This window comes from Psittacula echo, assembly GCF_963264785.1.
Source record: "Psittacula echo genome assembly, chromosome: 2".
NCBI classification, from domain to species: Eukaryota; Metazoa; Chordata; class Aves; order Psittaciformes; family Psittacidae; genus Psittacula; species Psittacula echo.
The window spans coordinates 151,762,373-151,782,950 of record NC_137737.1 but is presented as its reverse complement, the minus strand read 5'-3'; the positions used below and the strand labels follow the sequence as shown (position 1 = coordinate 151,782,950).

The following is a 20,578-nucleotide window of genomic DNA, read 5'->3' as shown; positions in this document are numbered from 1 at the left end:
GTGAAATATAAAATATATATCCTTATAACCACCTTCAAAGAATTTTATCCTACTAAATTTTAGTTTTATAGAGAAGGATTCTTCATTTTATTGGCAATAAAAAAGGAAACATTTTACTTTGTGCCTGAGGTTTTATTTTTACGATAAGCACACAATACTGTTTCACTGCATTTCCTCCACTTTCTGTCCTTCAAGCCTAGTTTGCACTCTGCGTCACTCATGGTGGGGCTGGAGACCGTGTTGGGCTGCAGTGCAGTGCTAACAGCAGCACAGCAGGTGGTGGTAGGACCAAGCCTCCGAGGTGTTGGACATCCCCACTTGCAGTTTGTCAGTGTGCAGTGCCTTTCTGAGATGTCAGACAGAAATACTGACGTTCTGTGTATGTTTTTGACGTGCTTTAAGAATAATGTTACTGTTAACACTGGATGGTGAATCCTCCTTTCCCCCTCAGCACTCCTACGTTATACTCTGAGTTACTACTGTTTACAGAACAGCCTTTGATTCCTATTTATTTAAGACAACTGAAGAATTTATAACTAGTCGGGCGGATCATCAGTCAAAGCTTAGCCTGAGAAAAGTTTTCTTCTTTTTGTTGCAGAAATGTTTCAATTCATAGTTTAAATTAGCTTCCTTTCTTAAAGCTCAAGGAAGACATTAAAATGAGAAAGGATGCAAACTGGGGAACAAGCATTAATGTGCACTAACATTTGAATTTTTGTCAGTTAATGGTCTTGTGGACTTGGGAGTAAATTGAGAGGAAGAATCCCATAATACATCATTTGATTTACGAGGGTGAGCAATTAATGGAAAGCCAACTCCAACACACCTGCTGGGGCTGTGGCTGAGAGATTCTCCTGAGCAGCAAAAGGCCTTCCAGGCTGGAATCTGGAGAAGAACAGTATGAGTCATTAACTCAATATGGGCAGTTTTATCAATCTTTTCTTTGGGGTTTAGAAGAAGGAGGGAGGTCACCTGCTGAAAATGCCTGGCAAATACACACTTGCTTGTCGGATAATTGAAGTTACCTTTTTCAATGTTTAGCGTTTCACCTATGGAATTTTAACAAAGATTATTCTTCACTGACTCTAGTACTTTTATGATGTGTAGAAATTTAGGAGGGAATGCAGACTTTGGTGACTTTCAGTCTTTCTGTAGAGAGTGGTAAGAAATAATTGTGAAGAGGCAGCTTTAGTTCTGTGTGCAGGTCAGGCTATATCCTAATCACCACAATAAAGATTTTTGTCTCAAACACTCTTCAAATAGGTTTTTAAAAAAGAAGTGAATTTGTTCTATAGTGCTACAAAATGTGACTTGATTTGAAATTTCAGGTATAATTAAAATTTGCATTTAAATCAATTTTCTGCATTTATCGAGAGCCTGTGATAGCAAAGCTCTTACCTGCAAATGTAATTGCAAGATCATGACTGCAGGGGAGCATTATTTGTTGGTTAGATTAAAACCAACGGAACAAAAACCCCCTGGAGCTGTTCTAACTTAATGCAGACTAATTGGGATAAGTGTTACAGGTAACTTCTTGTGGAAATGGCCACTCACTGGAGCAGTTGTCCCCTCACTGCATGTTTGCTCCCTGCACTGCCTGCTTCCTTGAGCTGCTCGCTAAGGACATTTTTGAAGGGGAATGGTGAAGTTGATCAGGGAAAACTTGTCTTCCCTCTAGGTTATTTTGTCTTTTAACCTGTGTGTGTTCCCACATCCTGTAAAACATGTATTTTGTTGAATAATATTTGTGCCAACATGGATGCAGGGGGAAATAAAGTGTCTAAGAGGAGGGGTGACTGCATAAGCTCTATAAGCAATGCTACCATTAAATACCCAATTTCAGCCTCGGAAAGGGCTTTGCTGATGTTTATTTTATGCATACTGCATACAACAGTTTGCATTGCAAGAATGGATAGTCTCATTTATGTAAGCCACATAAAAAAGGAAAATAAGCATAGAAAAATTTAAGCTTACAATGCAATTTTCAAAATGCAAGGAGAATTCATAGGTAGTTTTCTGTTCTCTGCATCCCCCTCAGTTTATTAACAGAATCCTTATGGGATGGGGACAAAAAGTCCCCACGTACTAGAACATCTAGAAAGCTATTTCTTTTTGTTCCAAATTAATAGTACCTTTAATTCCACATGCTTAATATTTGCTTAATTTTAAGATTTCATGCTTTTTTTTTTTTTTATGCCTAAAATTAGGAATCATGAACTGATTAGTCCTGTATTTTTAAACATAAGTACACGTGTCGTTCTATTGTCAAGTTGCTTATATTCCCACAGCTGAGATGGTTAAAAATGTGGTGAACGTGTTGTTTAATCTAAACAGTGTTCTGGCATGGCTTGTCTTTTCATTTGAGTCCTTTGCTGCACTTTGCTGTGGGTCTGACTGTGATTTTTTTCAGCGCTGCTTTGACGTTTATGCACATGTATTTGTAAGAAGGTTGTTTGTTATTTTGCAGGCCCACCTTCAACCCTCCCTCTAAGCACTCAAACCTCTAGTGGCAGCTCCACTCTTTCCAAGAAGAGACCACCTCCCCCACCCCCAGGACACAAAAGAACCCTCTCTGACCCACCAAGCCCACTACCTCATGGACCCCAGAATAAGGGCCCAATTCCTTGGGGTGAGTTTTGAAATGCAAAACAAAAGGGCAGGGGAAAACCTTTTATGATGGATGATATATGATCTTTGATTTCTTTTCACCTGGTGCTTGCTTTCCAATGATTGCAGCTGGATGCAGCGTCAGCTGAGATAAATCAGCAGTTCTATCTCCTGTCCCTCTAGCTTCTAGGCTTCTGTATCCAAGTCTCACTTGAGAAACCTGAAAACACTCCATGCTCCCCCTGGGGCACAATTCGGTCTCTGCTGCCTCCTTCTCTACCCCAGCTGCCCAGGCTGCCCTCACCCTAGCCCCCTCATCTGCTGCATCTCCTCTGCCTCTGCTTCCTCGCCCCTGCTGCTGTTCGACCAGCTCACAGATGCCTACATCTGGTTCATGATTTGGGACAGATAGACCCCAGTGAATCTGTGTGGTTCTGATTCCCAGAAGAGCTGGTTTCCTTGGGCTCTGTGCCAGATCTCTCCCACAAAGTGTTGGCACCTAGCTGGTGATGTGTTGTCTTAATATGTTTTGGGGGTTTGTGATGTTGTCTGTGCATACACAAAGACTGATAGGGTCGCATCCTTCTACCTGCAGAAGTTATACAGAAACAGCACAGGTTTTTTTTCTTTCTTTTTAACAGGATACTTTTCTAACAAGCTTTTTACAAACTATTTACCAGACTACTTGAATGACTCCTCTTTTCAATAAACATTGCTCTATGCAGTCAACTTCTCCCTATAAATCCCAGTACCTATAAATCTCAGGCCCATGAAATTTACTAGTGTTGGTGGCAGGTTTTCCGTGTATCCATAAATTTTTGAGCTGGGGTCCAATGCTTACAATGGGGGGGTCCATACATTTCTTGTATCTTAAGAGTATCCTCTCTCTGTTCTAACGCAAGCACAAAATTACTAGCCTAAACAAATTGTAAGCCTAAAACCAGCAAATTGAGTTAAATGTCGTAAATCATAGAGTACTCGTGTAGAATATGTGATTTAATCTAGGATTTGATAGGAACTGAAATACAGAGTCCAGTGAAAAGCATGGTCTTTTTCTGTTTCTCAAAGGAATAGAATTAATGACAGTCTTTTTCAGTTCTCTACTTTTCAGATGTCTGGGCTATGGAAAAAATGTTTCCTATGTTCTGGAGTCTAACAGCCCTCTGCTATGTCAGAGGTAGTAAAGGCATGTTGAAGAGCTTGGACTTCAAAAATCCATGAAAAGTCCAAAACAGCATCTAAAATACCAGATACTGGAGTACGCTCTGATGTCAGGCTATCGGAATGAGAAGTGTGGTAGGAACAGATGCTAAGCTAGTGCCAACTATTCTTGAAAAACATTATACAACAGATAAAGGAGAAGAAAAATACTGCAGAGGTGCAGGTGTGGAGTCAAAGAACCTCAAAGCAGCTGAATACCTTCTCAAGGCAGGGCCGGAGAAGAACATTGCTTATTCTGTCTCTTTTCTGCTCTGCAGCGCACTCTAAGCTTCAGTGACGGAAGAGGGGCCTCTTCTCCCCTCTTAGCAGAGATCTGTACAAAAACTTGTTTCAAAGTCTATTTGGATTTTAAGCAAGGATTGAGTTTTGTGTTTATAAAAGAGGGAGTTTCTTGTATCTGCCTTTGTGGTTTGGTTTGAAAGCATTGTCAAATGTTCGCTGCTTTCCCTTTCAGAAGCTTTTTTCCCGTGTTGGTATATTTCTTGTCATGTTGAATTTCAGCATTTGTTTCCTAATCTGTGCACTGATTGAAGCTTCAAGCAGAGCAATCCTTAGCTTATGTCTAAGCAAATTAAGTTACTATTCAAAGATATTCTAAAAATGTCATTTAGATTATTTTGGATTTCCATAGCAACCACAGGATATCTTTCCTTGTTTGATCCATAGGATCTACATGCGAAGGTTTTGCAGTTTGGTTTACCTTTATTTTTCTTTTCCCCCATTTGAAATACAAACATATTTTTAGCAAGGCTCAGCATGAGCTTTTTCTGCAGTTTCATTTAAACTTCAATGCAGTAAGAATGGCATCTAAGCAAATGTGTCATTCTTTTGCATGGGAAGTATTTTCCGTTCTTGGATCATTAAATGTCACTTTACATACATTTCAGTGACAAAATTTACTAATGGTTGTTGAAGTTGGTTCTGAGATTTAGACATGCTATAATAGAAGAGGGAGGGGGGAATGATAAAGGCACTAAAAGTAGTTAGCATAATTGTACCTTGGGAATGATGATGGTTAATGAAAAAGAAGCCTTCTGAAGGAGTTCAGGAGCACTTGGGTTTGGATTTTGCTGCCTTGACAGAATTGAGTATACCCAGGATCTTTTCTTTACCAATGGTTAACATTCAGGTTATGGTTACATACTGACTTAGTTATTATATCAGCAAAGGCTATTCTTTACGTAGGATAAAATACCAATCCTTAGAAATAATGATGTTTTGTTAATAAAATCAAGTTCATGGTGGTTTCAAAAAGATGTGCCTCATAATGCAAAATGCAGACATCTGTGATAAATTTATTTGGTCCTGGCCTGCAGTATCTCCTTCTATTCAGAGAAAATTGAAACACTAGATTCAAAACAAATGCCCCAGAGCAGTAACTCAGCAGTGTCATTCAGTCTTTCCCTGCCAGCAGATGTGAGCTACCAGTAAGTTGTTTTAAGCTGTGTTATGTGTAAGGTCAAGTTGGATTATTACTGTCCCTGCTGTTTTTTCAGTTACAAAACTATTACCAAATAATGATGTTTAATATCTCTAGACATGTTGTATAGAGGATACTTGGACAAATGTGTACTTCACTTGAAGTTGCACCCTCTGGTGTTTATATCCCAGTTATCCTAATGATAATTTTCTTTAAATTGTGCTTTTTTTCACCTCAGGTAATGATTTGGGCCCACCTTCAACTAAGGCTGCAAACAAGTTTGAGGGGATGTCTCAGCAGTCAAGGTAAAATCTGTGTATATGAAGGCAAAGATGAAAATTTATCTAAGGATAACTAATTTATAAAGTAGAAAAGAAATTGCCTGTCATATGAAGTAAAATCCTAGCTATGTTTCTTCATTAGTTTTCTGTATGCCTTACTACCATGCAAATACTTTGGCTTCACTGAGCCTCCTACGCTTTGTTCATAGCTGTCCAGACACAATTCATCCTTTGAGGGGCATAGGCAGAACAACTTGCACCAGAATCTGTCTCCTGCTCCTACACAAGCACTCTCTGAGCTGGGGAATGCTGCCTCAGACTGCAGTCTGGCAGGACAAAAGTTTTCTTTTCATGTGTCCTGCATTTGATTTTATGTGCTTCAGTGTGAGGTCTCACACCTTCAGCTGCAGGAGTGTCACTTTGGGTCCAGGCTGGCATTGGAGACAGCTCTGTAAGACAGAGGATTCATCTCACTTGTCCAGCTTAACTGTTTGCCAGTCTGTCAAGCCTCTGTGCTGACACACACTGTGTAAGCTGTAATACCACAAACTGCTTTTAGCTCATAGTTCATCAGGTCAGTACATCACAAGTGTCTTCTTCAATAGCTGCAGGAGTAAAGATAACCATACATCCCTGTCACTTGGTATTTGCTACTCCTTTATCAGTATTGTGATTCCAAAATCTTGAGGTTCAAAGCATGGTAATTCTAATAAACGTGTGCCTTGGGCAATACAACAGAGACTGTGCATGACCACAGTGTGCGCGATCAGGCCATGACTGGAGGTGGATGTGTAACGTCAAACAAATCACAGAACAAGATGTGTAGGTAGTGTTTCTGGACACTCCTCAGTCTGTGATCTGCCTTGTCAGGGCAGGCAGGGGACATGGTGGTGGTGGCACAGCTGACTTGCCATGTTGGCTGAATCCATCCAGGTGGCACTGGGTATTCGGGGAGAAAGGGGTGATGTTCCTATAGCACAAAACGCTGGTGCCATACTTGGTGCTTGTAAGGCAAGGGTAGAAGCATGGTTCTCGTGTTTGATGGCATTAGATAAAGACTGAGGTAATTATTTATTGAATCAAGATTGAGCTTGGCTGTTCTTTCAGTTTTGTATCATGATATATTTTGACTATTTACGAAAAGCTAGGAATTCAAAATTTCATCATACTCGTTTTGAAGCATTAGCTTTGGAAACAAGTAACACCAGAATCAAGGCTGCCTGATGCAGAAGACACTCTGCTCTCTTGAACAAATTTTGGCAACTTCCTCACCCATTTTTCTTTTTCCTTGTTTTTTGAGTAACATTTTGAAGTGGCACAGATTTTTATTTGATTATTGATTGCTTGATTTTTATGCCTTAAATCAGTTGGCTTTCTTCTTTTCTTCCACTGTCCTTTTCTATAAAAGTGACCTGAATGTGGTTTTAGTGGAAGAAATTTGGTGGGGTTTGTTGGAACTTGTAACATGTTTTGCCCTCATGTGCCAGGTTTGTGAATCTGAGCCAGCCTGGTGTTAATTCTGACAAAACCCTGCCTACAACAGAAAGCTTAGATGGGAAGTTTTGGCAATGTGCAACTATCTCAGATTTTTATGCTGTAATAAATTGCTCACAACTCCTGCTTGTATTGTTGTTTACTACTATAAATAGCCAACACAGCTGTAACACAGGCTGGCAGAGTAAACCCTGGTGGTTTTCCACAATTATCAGTATTTCCTCAGAGTAGCAGAGCCTTTGTTTCCTGATGTGGCTGCAGTTTATGTGTAATACAGTCTCACACTCATGCAGTAGGCTACAAGGCATAGGCTTAGTCCTGGGAAACTTCAAACCACATAAAGGACAAATTGTTTTGAATGCTTCAGTATGATTATTTTAAAGACCCAAGTTTTCCTTAAAGTTCTGGATCTGCTCTCTCAGCTGGACTTTCAGCTTCACCTATTTTTAGAGTACATTTTTTGCGCATACCATAGTTTGTAGAATAAATCTGCCCTTTAGCATTAAAGCTGTGTGGGGTTTGTATGTCTTTTTCTGTGTAAAAGCAGTTAATTCTTAAGTGTTTTGAGTATACTTTATAACAGTATGAAAGCACTAACAAATCACATCTGTTGATTTAGCACTGGGACTGCAAAGACTGCACTTGGCCCTAGAGTTCTTCCCAAACTACCTCAAAAAGGTAAGAGATCTCTTTGTGGGTGTTCTCATAATGGCATCTTTTAAATATGTGTGAAAGTAGATACTTGATTTAAATATATGGATCTTTTCAGCAAAAGTTGTATTTCTAAAATGTACAAACCACAAAAGCTTAGAAAAAACCTGAGAGGATTTACCAATAGAGGGAAGGTTTTTATTAAACTAAAAGAATAGTTAGACCTGTGGAAAATACAATTAAAAAATATCATAAACGAACTGAAGCTGGAAGAGACCTCAGGACTGGGCCAGTCCAGCACTCGGAGCAGGACCAGCTTTCTGACATGAGAGCAGGTTGCCAAGGCCGTGTCCAGTCACATTTTGAGGGTCTCCATGGATAACCTCTCAGGGCTTCTGTTTTTTCTGTCTTTGGCGGCTTTCATTGGTCAGGTTTTTCTCCTTCCTAATATCCATAAGTGAAATTTCTTGATACCCTTGAAGCAAGTTATGTCCATTGCTATGTTTTGGTGGTCAGGGTTGTTCTCCTTATAACAACTTTGAAAAGAATCAGGTGCTGTTACATGCTCACTTGGTGACAGACTTGCTGAGCTCCTCATCCCAATGAACACCTTAGGCCCTTCCTTCTTAGAAATGCTTTTTCTAGTCTCTGTTTAAACTCAGAGCAGGTTTTATTCAGTTCTTGCAGTATTTGATTGTAAAGTTGAATGTATACCTACCTTGTAGCTCTGCCTGATACAGAATCCATCAAAAAGATGTTCTGTCTGTGTGAGTGGATCATCACCACAAAGCCTGAAGATCAGGAAGCAATGCCTGCCCAAACTTCAGAAGCAAGATGCCTGAGAGTGCAAATCATTTTAACAGAAAATGCAAATATGAGATTTGAACTTTATTAAATTACAGTTACTATGACCTGGTATCATCTTTTGAAAGAGACATCAATGATACGATAGGGCACCACTGCAAAGGCAGCACTTCCTTGATTTAAAATTATATAGTTGAAATCTTAAGATGGGCTCAATCAAAGAACTTCAAGGGCTACTGTCGTTCTTTTTCATCTCATTTACTTAAGCCTCAAACCAATGTGGATGATCAGTGTTTTACATTTGCTAGTAGATAAGTCTAAGAGACAAAGCCATATACAGGCATCAACACAGGCATTTTCCAAAATGAGGTATCTGATAGTAGCTATACAATTTCTTTCATGGAAATTAGGCAAAGTTATGGGGTTTTTTGCTGTAAATAAACATAAATACAGCATGGAAGTGTTCTTGCAGTAAGTGATATCCAAAGGGAGTGTTGCTGCTTCCAGACACCTTTTTGGCTGGTAGAATATGACACTAAAGCAGTGCTGAACACAATAAGAAATTATTCCTTCTAGTCAAAATGTGTTGCTTTCATCGTGGGCTGTAACTATCTTCTCTCCTGTCCCCCTTCATCTGTTTTAATGCAGAGTTGTTTGGTTTAAGGTTTTGGGGGGGTTTGTTGTGTTCTTATGGGCTTGTTTTTAATGTGGATTTCAGTCAAGTTTTCTTAAGGAACTAGCAGCAGAATCAGCACATGACAGTGGAAAAAAACTATTTGGAAAAGCTATTTTCAATTTCTTTCCATAAAATCTGCAAAGTACACATTTTAAAATGTCTCCTCTTCACTAAATCATAAATATTTACAATAATTAATGACTAGTTTTAATTTCAATGTCTGTAATACATATTCTATACACTGTATAGATACATATGTGCTCCTTCACTCTCTTCTTTAAGATTTTATAGGTACTAATCCTGAGAGTCAGGGTTTTTTGTATGGAGTTCAACTGTATATATGAATAATTGTCATTAAAAGAGAATTTTCATTGCAGTCATGTCAGTAGCTTATATTTAATGCGTTCTGATTTAGGTCTGTTACAAGATCACTTTATTTCTTCTTAAGTAGTTAATCTATAAATCGACATCTAGTAGCTGTTGGATTAAGCACTCATGGCCTCCAGGAGGAGCAATAAAATGAGACCTCAGTGAAAGAGGGTTACATCAAGGTGCGTTCCCTTGAATTTGCCATAGACTAGGGGAACCTACGGGCAGTTAATGGTGCTCGGTGAACATGTGGTCATTTACACAGTTACAGTTTTGATATGTGCTTAAGTTCTTTAATATTAAAATGAGATTGTGAAAACCCATTGTTATGCTCTTCTGTTTTAGTGGCACTAAGAAAAATAGAAACCAGTCATCATCTTTCAATAGATAAATCCCATCAGCACACGGAAATGTTTCAGAAGCCCTCTCTGTCCATCGATATACCACAGAAACCACAGCCTGGAGACTTGCCCCCAAAGCCTCTGCCTCTGGAATTAACTCAGAAACCTCAAGTGGTAGATTTACCCCCAAAGCCTGGAGAACTACCCCCAAAGCCTCAGCTCGGAGACTTGCCACCAAAACCACAACTTGGAGACTTACCTCCAAAGCCGCAAATGAAGGACCTTCCTCCAAAACCTCAGCTAGGAGAGCTGTTGGCTAAAACCCAAGGTGGAGAAGCATCACCGAAGCCTCAGCCCTCAGAGGCAAATCAGAAATCTCACTCCTTAGATCTTTCTCCAAACGTACAATCTAGAGACGCCGTCCAAAGGCAAGCATCTGAAGAGTCTAATGACATAACACACGCCCTGCCAGAAACCCCTGTGCCACTGCCTAGGAAAATTAATATGGTAGGTGTTATTCCAGCTCATTTAAAGTATCCATGAGAGGTTTTGAAGTTAATGTAGGACTATCTGTGCAAAAAAATTCCCCATCTTTGAGCTATGCACACAAAGCAACATAACGTTATGGGGTAGGATGGGGAATAAGGAGTTCTCTTCGTGCTCCCAAGCAGCTTCAGCAAATGCTGGGGGTTTACAAGGCCTCTTGCATACTGAAACAAGTACTAGTAGCATAAAACTATAGCTTTGGGAGCATGACAGTTTGTTTAGATATATTAGGGAGCTTGGGCATTTTTATCTGTGCTTGTTATAATTCTGAATTGATTGGTGTTTGTTTCTGCTGTCTTTGCTCACTGCTCTCTATGCCTTAGATTTTTTTTGTCTACTTCCAATGCGTGCTAACATCCCTATTACAGCTTACAAAACCCAAATACCTAAATATTCTAGTAAAGTTAACTGTGACAAACTAGTGAATATATGTTCCTGTTGTATTTAATGTGATGCACTGAAGTAGTTAACAAAGGTTCAGCTATAATGCTGAAGTGTCAAAACTGACATTGCTGGATGGCTTGTAGTAGCAGAGCTAGAGTTATAACTTGATTCCAAGTCTCTTTGTTCAACCCCCAATTCATTTTCCTGTGCATCTTGCTAACCAGTGCCATTTCCATCCAACAGAGGATTCTTCATGCATATGTATATTGAAATAATTTTATGAAACTTCAGAGCAGCTCTCTTAAGGTTTTTCATCATTAAGAATACATCAAAAAGGAGACGGTTTTGCTTGTCAAATTGGCTATGCAAAGCACTTAGGTAAAGGAAGTAAGATTTTCACTCTTTCACTGAAAGCAAAGGCTGAGTTTCTCCCTTCTGCTGGTCTGAGGACTCTTTCTCTGAAGTCATCACTGCTCAGCTTCTGTCATGGACTTGTCTGTAAGCCCCTGTCTGAACTGAGAATGAACAATAGAGTTGTTCCTTGGGCTTCCTGAGTATTCTGGAGATTAAATAAAATAGTACAGGGATCTGATCAAAAGGTGTCCGCAGCTATGCTTTCTTCACTGCATACTTTTAAATATAAGCAGGCAAATTCTCAGCTATTTGTCACTTTATTAAAGAGTACACAAAGCAAATAGTGGATTAGTTATTTCAGGGGTTTTTTTAGACTCACATCCTACCTGATACAGAATTCTGAGTAAAGATGTGTTCTCCAAATTCAGCCATTTTCACATGTGCAGGAAGTGAAATAGTTCCATTTTTTCTGCAGTGATAACATTATGATGTATCCATGATGATTACTTACCAGTTTCCACACATTGCATGCACACTTCTGTCTCTTCTTGCTCAAGTAATAAGGTGCAAGAATTCACACCTGGCTATATCCTCTGCACACAAACTGCTGAAATGTGCTATCAGTGCAGCAATAAGACCCAGGCCAGCAGCCGCTAGTCCTTGTTGGCACTTCACTCTTGGCTTTGACTATTTAGCCACTGCATAGATGAGCATCAGTTTTGTATTGGAAGTTCTAAAAAATCAATTGTTCAGAATTATTAGGTAAAAACCACAAATGCTGTTAATGTAGAAGGACTCGGAAGGATGTTTTTAAGGAAATGAAACTTAACTCTGAGTACTTCTAAATTTACACTGAGCACTTGAGTGTTCTTTTTTGTGTGTGTGTGTGTGTGTGTGTGTTTTCTGTAAAGGAGACAAAATACTTGTTTTTTAAACAAAGAAAGTGTTGAATTTAAATAAGAGGATGAAGGAGTTATTAATGACCATAGAGGCATAGAATCATTTAGATTGGAAAAGACCTTCAAGATCATCAGGTCCAGCTGTTAACTGGGAACTGCCTTTGCCATCACTGCTGTTTCAGACTAACCCAAGGAAAGAAGTTGATCAATATTCAGTCTTAAGCATAAAATCTCTTCTTAATAAGTACTGATATTGAATAAAAGACTGGGGGGGGACAGGCATTTGTTTCATAGTTGCAAATTACGTGTCCTGGAATTCCTTGTATTTCTTTACAGACCAGTGCCCCAAGCTGTGTTCTGAAAAACATGTACTCTCTTCAGATCCATCTCTTTTTTAAACCTTCCCAAGATTAAATACATCGTGGGCTTGAATGCTGCTTTTTACCACTCTCCTAAGTGAGAAGAATAGAATGTGTCATCTGTGGTGCTAATCTGAAGGAACCAGGAGCAATTGCTGACATTTTTCGTGCTGAGCTGCAAGCAGTCCTCTAAGTTTACAGGAATTTAACTTTCTTAAGTCTTTTCATTGAATGAGACAGTTCTGATCTGGCAGAAGTTGTTGCTTCCCTTCATCACAGGAGGGTTGATTGGAAGCGCTCTTATTCTGCAAAGGTTCTTTGGAGCTGAAAGCTGGGCCTGGCCCCAAATACCCATTCAGATTGAATCCCAGTCCCTGGGGATAGTTGAGATTTTTGTTCAAATTACATTAATTTGTTTAAAAAAGAGAAAATCTTCTTTGAAGTAACTTCCTGCTGCAGCAAACCCTTGCAGTAAAAATCCCCTTTGATCTCATCTGAACTTCACTTTCTGTTAATTTGCCTTGAGTATGGGTTTGCTTAGTGTTACGTTGTTAACTGCTCTGTCCCTTAGAGCCCTCTCCAATTGTTATGTTCCTGTACCTTGAGTATGAGTGCTCTTTGCTGTGTCCCTGTTCATCTGCAAGGAATGGTTTTTGCCAAAGCGCAGAGGTACTTGAGTGGGTAGGCAATAGCGCAGAGAAGGCTCACTAGGAAATTTCCTCTGTGAAGTTAATTTTGGCTCAAATTCCTCTAAACCTGCTGACTTTTTCCTTTGTAGCCCTTCTGCTTCTCATGACCTTGTGCTCTTCTTGGTCTTTTTTTTTGCGCTCTTGTTATCTAACTACTTCTGTTCAAAGAAGGAACTGTAGGTTTTGGAGAAGTGTGGGTATGAAGATCCAGGAATATGAAGTAGCAGAAGTGTTTTGCTGTGAAGTTTCCTTTCTGTATTTGGAAATAATTTAAAGCATTTTCCCTGCTGTGAGCAGCATATGTTCGGGGAGGAGTCCATGGCTCAGGCTTTTTCATATGAATTAGCAGGCTGCAGCAAAGTCTGACCTAGAAAACACTTGGATTCAGAATGGTAGAGCTGTAAGAATATCTATTGTGAATTTTCATCACTAACTAGTACTGCCATCTTGAAACTAAGATTCTTTTCATAAGAAATGGCTAGCATTGTGGATGAGAAATCACTCAATAAGTTCCAGTCCTATAAGCACATCTGAAATCAAAGGATACTGTATTACTGCACTAGATCCAAACCTGTAAGGAGTACTGGTATTTCAGTGCAGCACTTTGCTCAGCCTTCACCTCTCTTGTAACCTTTAGATGAAGCTGGATTTAATCTTCTGCTCATGGTGGATTTTATTAAATGAAGTGTGTATTACAGGACAAAAAGGGTTTTGTGGACTGGAACAATGTGAAGACGTCATTTAAACTTTCTTTACTGGAGGAAGCACAGGTTATTTAAGCCATGAACTACATGTTAAAGTCTCTTTGGGAGTTCTGAATCCTAAGAAAAAGCAAACCTACACCTGTGCAGATAATTTCAGTAGTATTATTATTTTATTTTAGTATCATTGTTGAAGCAGAGTTTTTTGATTGTATGGCCCTGATTGCAGGGAAAGCAATTCTGTCATCTTCATCTTCTTGTAAAATAAACCATAACTAAAAGGCAAAATTCCTACCATATACATCCTTTCATTGTTCCTCATGTCCTTCATCTAAAACTTCATTCTATTTTTAGGGGAAAAACAAAGTTAGGCGAGTGAAGACCATTTATGACTGTCAGGCAGATAATGATGATGAGCTCACATTTGTTGAAGGAGAAGTAATTATTGTAACCGGTGAAGAGGACCAAGAGTGGTGGGTATGTATCTTTTCCTTTCATAGCCCCACGTAACTTCTTCATGACTTGTAAAGGAAAGCCTTTTTTTTTTTCCCCCAAATTTGGAGGGTTTGTCGTTATTTTGGTTAGTGGGTGATGGGATTTTATTTGGGTTTGGGAGTGTTTTGCCTGAGCTAACATCCAGCGCTCAAACCTATATTAGGGGAGAAAGCCCTTTCTCTGGTAGGGTCTGTCTCTTCCTGGGAGTCTGTTAGAACCATCCTGAGTTTGGCTTTTGGGCTGGCTCATAACAGCATGTATTTATGTATGTCATTCTTTGCAATGCACACTAGCCTGCCACTAAATGAAAAAGTGGTGATTTTTATTCCATTTAGCATGTTTACACCCCTCATGAAAAATGAGATATATTATTATACGTATAATTACATAATGAGACACATAATTATCTTCAGTTCACCAGAAATGTTAAGTTGTACCTACACGGGTTGATGGAAGTCTGAAAAACCATTAGTAATTGGTGCTGTAAGCTCTTGGTTTTCCTCCCTAAATGACAGTTAGTTAACATTCTCTTCCCCTTCTTCCCTCCTGTGCCACTGGTTTGTATCCTACTGCTCCCTACTCTGTCTTTGGTTCTTGAGTGCTAACACCAGGGGTTTTTCAACCCCACTTGAAGGCTCCAACCCTCCCTTGACACTCTACTTCTTGCCTCCAAAGCCCTGCTACATCATATTTCCCTACCTAACAATTACTATTGGGGAAAATGAGACAGATTTCATCTTGATTAAAACGAATGCTGCCTATGATCTCCTAATCCAAGCGCAGCACAACCCTTCCTGGTTTAATTCTAGCTATGTGGTTTTGTCTCACTCATGATTTAAGCATAGAAGATTTTCAGCTGAAAAGGTGGTATCAAAAGAGCAATGCCCAGTGGAAAGCTGCTGTATTAACTGTATCATCCAGTCCCTGATTATAGCTGCATTCCTTGCTGAAACTGTTTTGTGAAGTGGCTTTTTAGGACCCTTGAGTACATGCCCGAAAAGTTCCATGAGGTGCTGCAGTCTGAATGTTTCTGAGAAGGGAAATGAGGGCTGTTGACTCATATGCTTCAAAACTTTGGCTCTACAAGAGGAAATGGCCAGCCCTGCATGTTTCCCCTTCCCATTTTGTTAGCTTGGGGAAGAGGAAGGAGGTACACTATTATTCTGAAAGCAGTGAGCAGCACTGCAGCAGAAGAGGCTTCTGTGCTCAGTCAAGACTACTGCTCCAGTGCTGTATCAGTTCGACAGTTATTTATAATTCTCCATTTTAAACATGTGAAATTCCATTATTACTAATTATTTTTAGAAGTTGGCTGGCTATTGAAGTTGTACATGAAGGGTATTTATCAGGCCATACTGTGATAAATACTAATATGCACATAAATCATTAGGAACAACGCTAATTCAATGAGAAAATAGCTGGTATTTTATCACTTTGAGTAAGCGAAGCATGCAGATTATCATAAATTCACAACTGTAGCACACATTTCCCTTTAGTGAGATGTTTAGGCTTTATTCTGTTAACTAAGATGAATGGTTTCAGAGATGTATATCTTGTTACTCAAAGTTTATCAGACAAAAGAATATCAGCCTTCCGTTTTGGTGAGATACTTGACATTCAGTGATGTGTGTAGGTTTCCAAATAAAACTGCAGGTTTGTTTCCTTTAGATTTAGTTGGCTCAGTGTCTGATAGATAATATGCTTGTATGGGTTTATTTTATTTCTTTAAATAAATGTAAACGTTAACTATGGTCTGCTATAAACTGTCCAAGGACTTGCAAAGGCTCTGTAGGATCTGTGTGGTTCTGCTGCTTTTGACTGAAGTAAATGAAATCTATGAAGTCTATATGTATCTATGTAAGTTTTTCTCCTGTGTTGCAGATTGGCCACATCGAAGGACAGCCAGAGAGGAAGGGGGTCTTCCCAGTGTCCTTTGTGCACATTCTGTCAGACTAGTAAATACAAACAAACAAAAACCATCCTAAACTTGAGCATTGCACATTCTTCATGCAAGACGGGCTTTTTAGCAAAAGCGAACGCTGCTGCCTCCCTGTAATCCTGTGCACAATTGTATATATAGCTGCTGTTACAAATTAAGAATTCATTTAAGTTTTCACCTCATGAGGTCGAATTATATGTATTGTAAATATACTGTGTTATTCTGCCTTTGCCAGTATTATGGTAGCCTTGGAACCTGGCACGCCTTATTGGGTTTGTTGAAGCCATCCTCGGCATCTAGCACTTACATCTCTGTCTAGGAACTGCCAGCTTTCCAAACATAGGTGGTTTCTGTCAACCATGTAACTGTACAGAAATGACTGTTCCTAATAACTCGGTATTCTCAATATACAATTAGCAGAAAGTTAGAATGAGTGAATGGTTTTGGAGACTTTAAAAACCAGTCTGCAGTTTCTAAGTGTATGCAGTTTACAGCTATGAAACCCACTTCGGTATTTATTTAATATAGTGCTCAGTTCAGTGTAATTATGAAGACAAATATTCACTGACTTTACAGATAACAGTAATGTTTTACTGCGTGCACACAGCATTTCATGTTTCGATGACGTGGACCTATGCCAAACTGTGATTGCAGTTCCCCTGTGATATTACCTCACTATCAAAAGTTACCAATTTCTTTCATTCGAAAACTTCTTTTAATGAAAATGAGTCGACTTGTTCTTTAGTAGATATATGTGAAATTTGCTGGTTTCTTTCACTGAATTCTTAGTAACCAAGGACTTCTAGACAATGTTAACTGTTGACATTATGCATGCATTTAGACGCTTACTTGAAACCTGCTTTTGTACAAAAGTAGTACTGTAGTCATATAGCTACATTTGAGGAAAAGAACATTTTAACTTAATTGCTATTCAGATCAATGTGAGCTTGCAACAGTATTTGTTTATAGCTGAATTGGCTCTTTGAAAAATGAGTTTGTGGGGTTTTATTTTCCTCTTGTCTTCAACCTTACTAAAAGTTAGTGACCTAAAACAAAACTTCTTATGTGGTGATTTAAGGATAAATTTAAATCATTTTTAAGTGCTCTAAAAAGTGGAAGTTAAGGTGACCTCTCCTGCATTTGATCAGGCTGTTAGTGATAGAACTCTGATCAGGCTGGTTTTAGTAGTGTTCACTGAACTGTAACTGTAATAGTCTTAATTCAAAGCACCAAGTAACAAACCATTCTAAAGCTAATTTCTAAGAAAATCTTTGGAAGGCTGCTTTGGACCTGAGGTTTCTTGGAAGCTGGGATGAGGCTGCATTGCCAGAAAACACCTACATGTATTATTGGAAACTTTTTATTTCCTGTGTCACTTTCAACATCACTTCTTACCTTTTGAAGCATACCACAGTTGTGTTTTTCCCATAGTTTGTCTGTAGCAGGTTCCATGACTTTCATACCTAGTTTTGTGTTACTTGCTTTACACGTTACTTTGGGTTCAGTACCTGGTGCTGCTGTTTCAAAGCAGATTGTCTTGGCTGCATAGAAGGATTTTCATTTCATCAAAGCACACCTCAGACCCTCTGAGGGCTTCCATTTTTAAGTCACTTTTACAAGACTGTAGTCAGTGAATATTTAATTCTGTTCATGGTTAATATAGAAACAAGTATCAGTCCAAACCCTACATGGAAGGAAACATAAAACATTTATCAATGGTCTTATCATTTATAACAAAAGTTTATTACAGGTAATAATAATCACGCCATGAGTGAGGAGCCTGCTGGCATCTAATCTTCAGTATTACCAGCTCCAGTATTTCAGACTTTAGTCTATTTTTTATGGAAAGGAAGTCAGGTTTAGCATTTATTTAGCATTCCATTTTATCCATTACTCCAATGTTTTAAGTTGCATTAAAGAACAAAACCTATTCACTTTTGTGGTCAATTGTATTTTTAAGTGATCTTGAAATAAACTGATAAAAGCAAATCATATAACGAGAACCTAGGCATGTAAAATTATGTAGAGTCAAATGTCTATTCTTTTCTACGCTCTTTAAAATAGTATACATATGCATTTTATAAAATGAAATGAGTTCCATCGGGAACAATAGTTCTGTTTATTCTGGCTTCTTGTGGGTCATAAGAAATCTGAAAATGTATGATATTGATTGAGTTTAAGTACAGTATTATATTTGAACTCAATGAGCCACTGTCTGCAATTTTGTATATGACATAGTATTTGGAAAGTCTAAATCTTTATGGAAAATTAGCTGATAATGGGTTGGGGGGAGGGCCAGGGGAAGGTGCCCCCAGAGGGGGAGGTTTGCTCTGCAGATGATGTCTTATTTACTGTTGACCAACAGTTGCTATTTATTTTTTTATTACATAGTACATCAACGTGTACAGAAATCAGATCTGGTCATGCCACTAGTTTAAAATCTTGACTTCTCATTGAATGTTAAGGTAAAACATCAGTACACATGTCTATTCACATGTATTTAATGTGACAGTTTTTGAGTACTGTATGTGTTAATTTCTACTTTTTTAATATTTAAAATTGCTTTTAAATAAATGTATTCAGTTGATCCCAGATATCTGCACAAGGCCCTTTTGTCAACTGGAATATCTTCTAGGGAGAAAGTCTGGATTCCAAACAGGTAGAACTAAAACACTTGAAATGTTTTCTCTTGACTATAAAGCACCCCTTATATAATGCAATTAAATGTGTATCTCTTTAACAGCTGTTAAATATGGATGCAATTGCCTTTATTTGGAAAACTTTACTTACTAAAGTTAGCATCAAAACACGTCTTTTTGTCCATGAGTTTCGATTGCTTTCTCTCTGCCTTCAGGAGGCTCTACAGGAAGCCAGCCTGGTGTGTCCTGTTTTCTTATAGCTGGCTCTTTGGGTTGGAATGAATGGCTCAGCGTCGCACTCTGTTCTGAATCTGGCCTTCCTCTGTCCCTGGGCATGATTACCAAACCCAACAGCAGCTCTGGAACCAACTCAGCAGTAACCTTTCCTGAATGGAGTGACTTCATTGCTTAGAATTTCAGTTCTGACCCAGCTCACTCCCTCACTCAGTTCTTGGAAGCTTCTTATTTAAGACCTATTCCCATCAAAACTGCTTCAGAACAAACAAGTCACTTGAAATTGCTAGAAAGCATTGAGAACATCCTTTAGCCAGAGGAAAGGCTGGAATAAGAGGTGATATCACATCTGGTTTGTATCAAAAATAGTGACTGCAGCAGCACAGGGCTCTAGAGAATGTATGATGAACACTAAACTGTAGCACAGGCACAGCCTGGGTTCCTCACAGAATATTCTGCTTGGTTAGTTTAAATTAACCTAGGCTAAACATCCAGGGCAAGGGGTGTGTGAACTATGGATGTGGGACAGGGGAAGCAGTGTGGTTAGATACTCTGCTCTTGCTCAGTTCCTCCCTTGTCACAGTATTTCAGGTATCAGCATTCAGAGATCCATTGATTCCAGTATCCTCAGTTCTCTGTCCTACTTGTACTACTTGTCCTTCAGTGACATGTATTGATTTCCTTTTCTGCAAGTGAAAATTGAGGTGCATCCCTCATATACTGTTTGGAGCAGAAGAGACCAAGATAAACATGGGCCCAGAGAACTCCCTTGTTCAAAGTTGGTCTGCTTACCCTTTTCCTGGCAAACTGAAAGCTTATTATTGAACAGAAAACTCGTTAGTCATCAAAACCAGTGAAAGTGGTGCAGATCTTAAGTACCAGTGAGTGAAACTCAGAAGTAGCTCCCACTGCTTAACAAAACCCCACACTCCAACTCTATAAATAAGATTTAAATGCTTCCCCCTTCCCCAAGCCGTAGTTCTGTGTGACAGTTCACTTGGGTGTCAACAAAAAACTTTACTTTCCACTCACTCTACCCTATTATATAGTTTCATGCCATTCACACCCTCAACCAGTAACCTTCCTATGCCAAGAAACCAGAATATGACAGAGGAGCAAACATCCTTAAGTAAATAAAGTTCAGCTTCAGCCCTTACCAACTAAGCTTGGAGTTACGGCTGTTGCAGTGCTTTTATGAGACACTTCAGCCCTTCCTAAAACACAGCTGGAGGCTTTTCAGATGGACACAATGCACGCAAACTGTAAGTTTTCATCTTTATAGCTGCAAGCCGAAGATTTTCTTATCTAATACAAACTAACGATTTAAAGTTGTCGTGGTGATACTGTTATGGCTATAAACCCCATGATTTACAGCTCTGTCATCTGCTGAGAGAGTTCTCAAGTTTCTTCTTGAGATAAGCTAAGTGTCATTTGCCAACTTGTACTTAAGCTGACACCCCCCGTGCTGCAGCATG

General features: G+C 39.1%; 1 protein-coding gene across 2 annotated transcripts in view; it reads left to right on the top strand.

The window, feature by feature from the left end:
• The window catches only part of ASAP1 (ArfGAP with SH3 domain, ankyrin repeat and PH domain 1), a 123,692-nt gene extending 104,976 nt beyond the window's left edge, over positions 1-18,716 (top strand). Inside the window, exons 23-28 of one of the 2 annotated variants that reach the window (XM_080639457.1) lie at positions 2,468-2,629; positions 5,487-5,553; positions 7,643-7,701; positions 9,869-10,371; positions 14,151-14,273; positions 16,173-18,716. In XM_080639457.1, the coding sequence (XP_080495583.1) occupies positions 2,468-2,629; positions 5,487-5,553; positions 7,643-7,701; positions 9,869-10,371; positions 14,151-14,273; positions 16,173-16,247 (989 nt within the window). In that variant the 3' untranslated portion in view covers positions 16,248-18,716. The remainder of the gene's footprint in view (positions 1-2,467; positions 2,630-5,486; positions 5,554-7,642; positions 7,702-9,868; positions 10,372-14,150; positions 14,274-16,172) is intronic. The other variant, XM_080639458.1, reaches the window with a different exon arrangement.
• Positions 18,717-20,578: the final 1,862 nt, after the last annotated feature.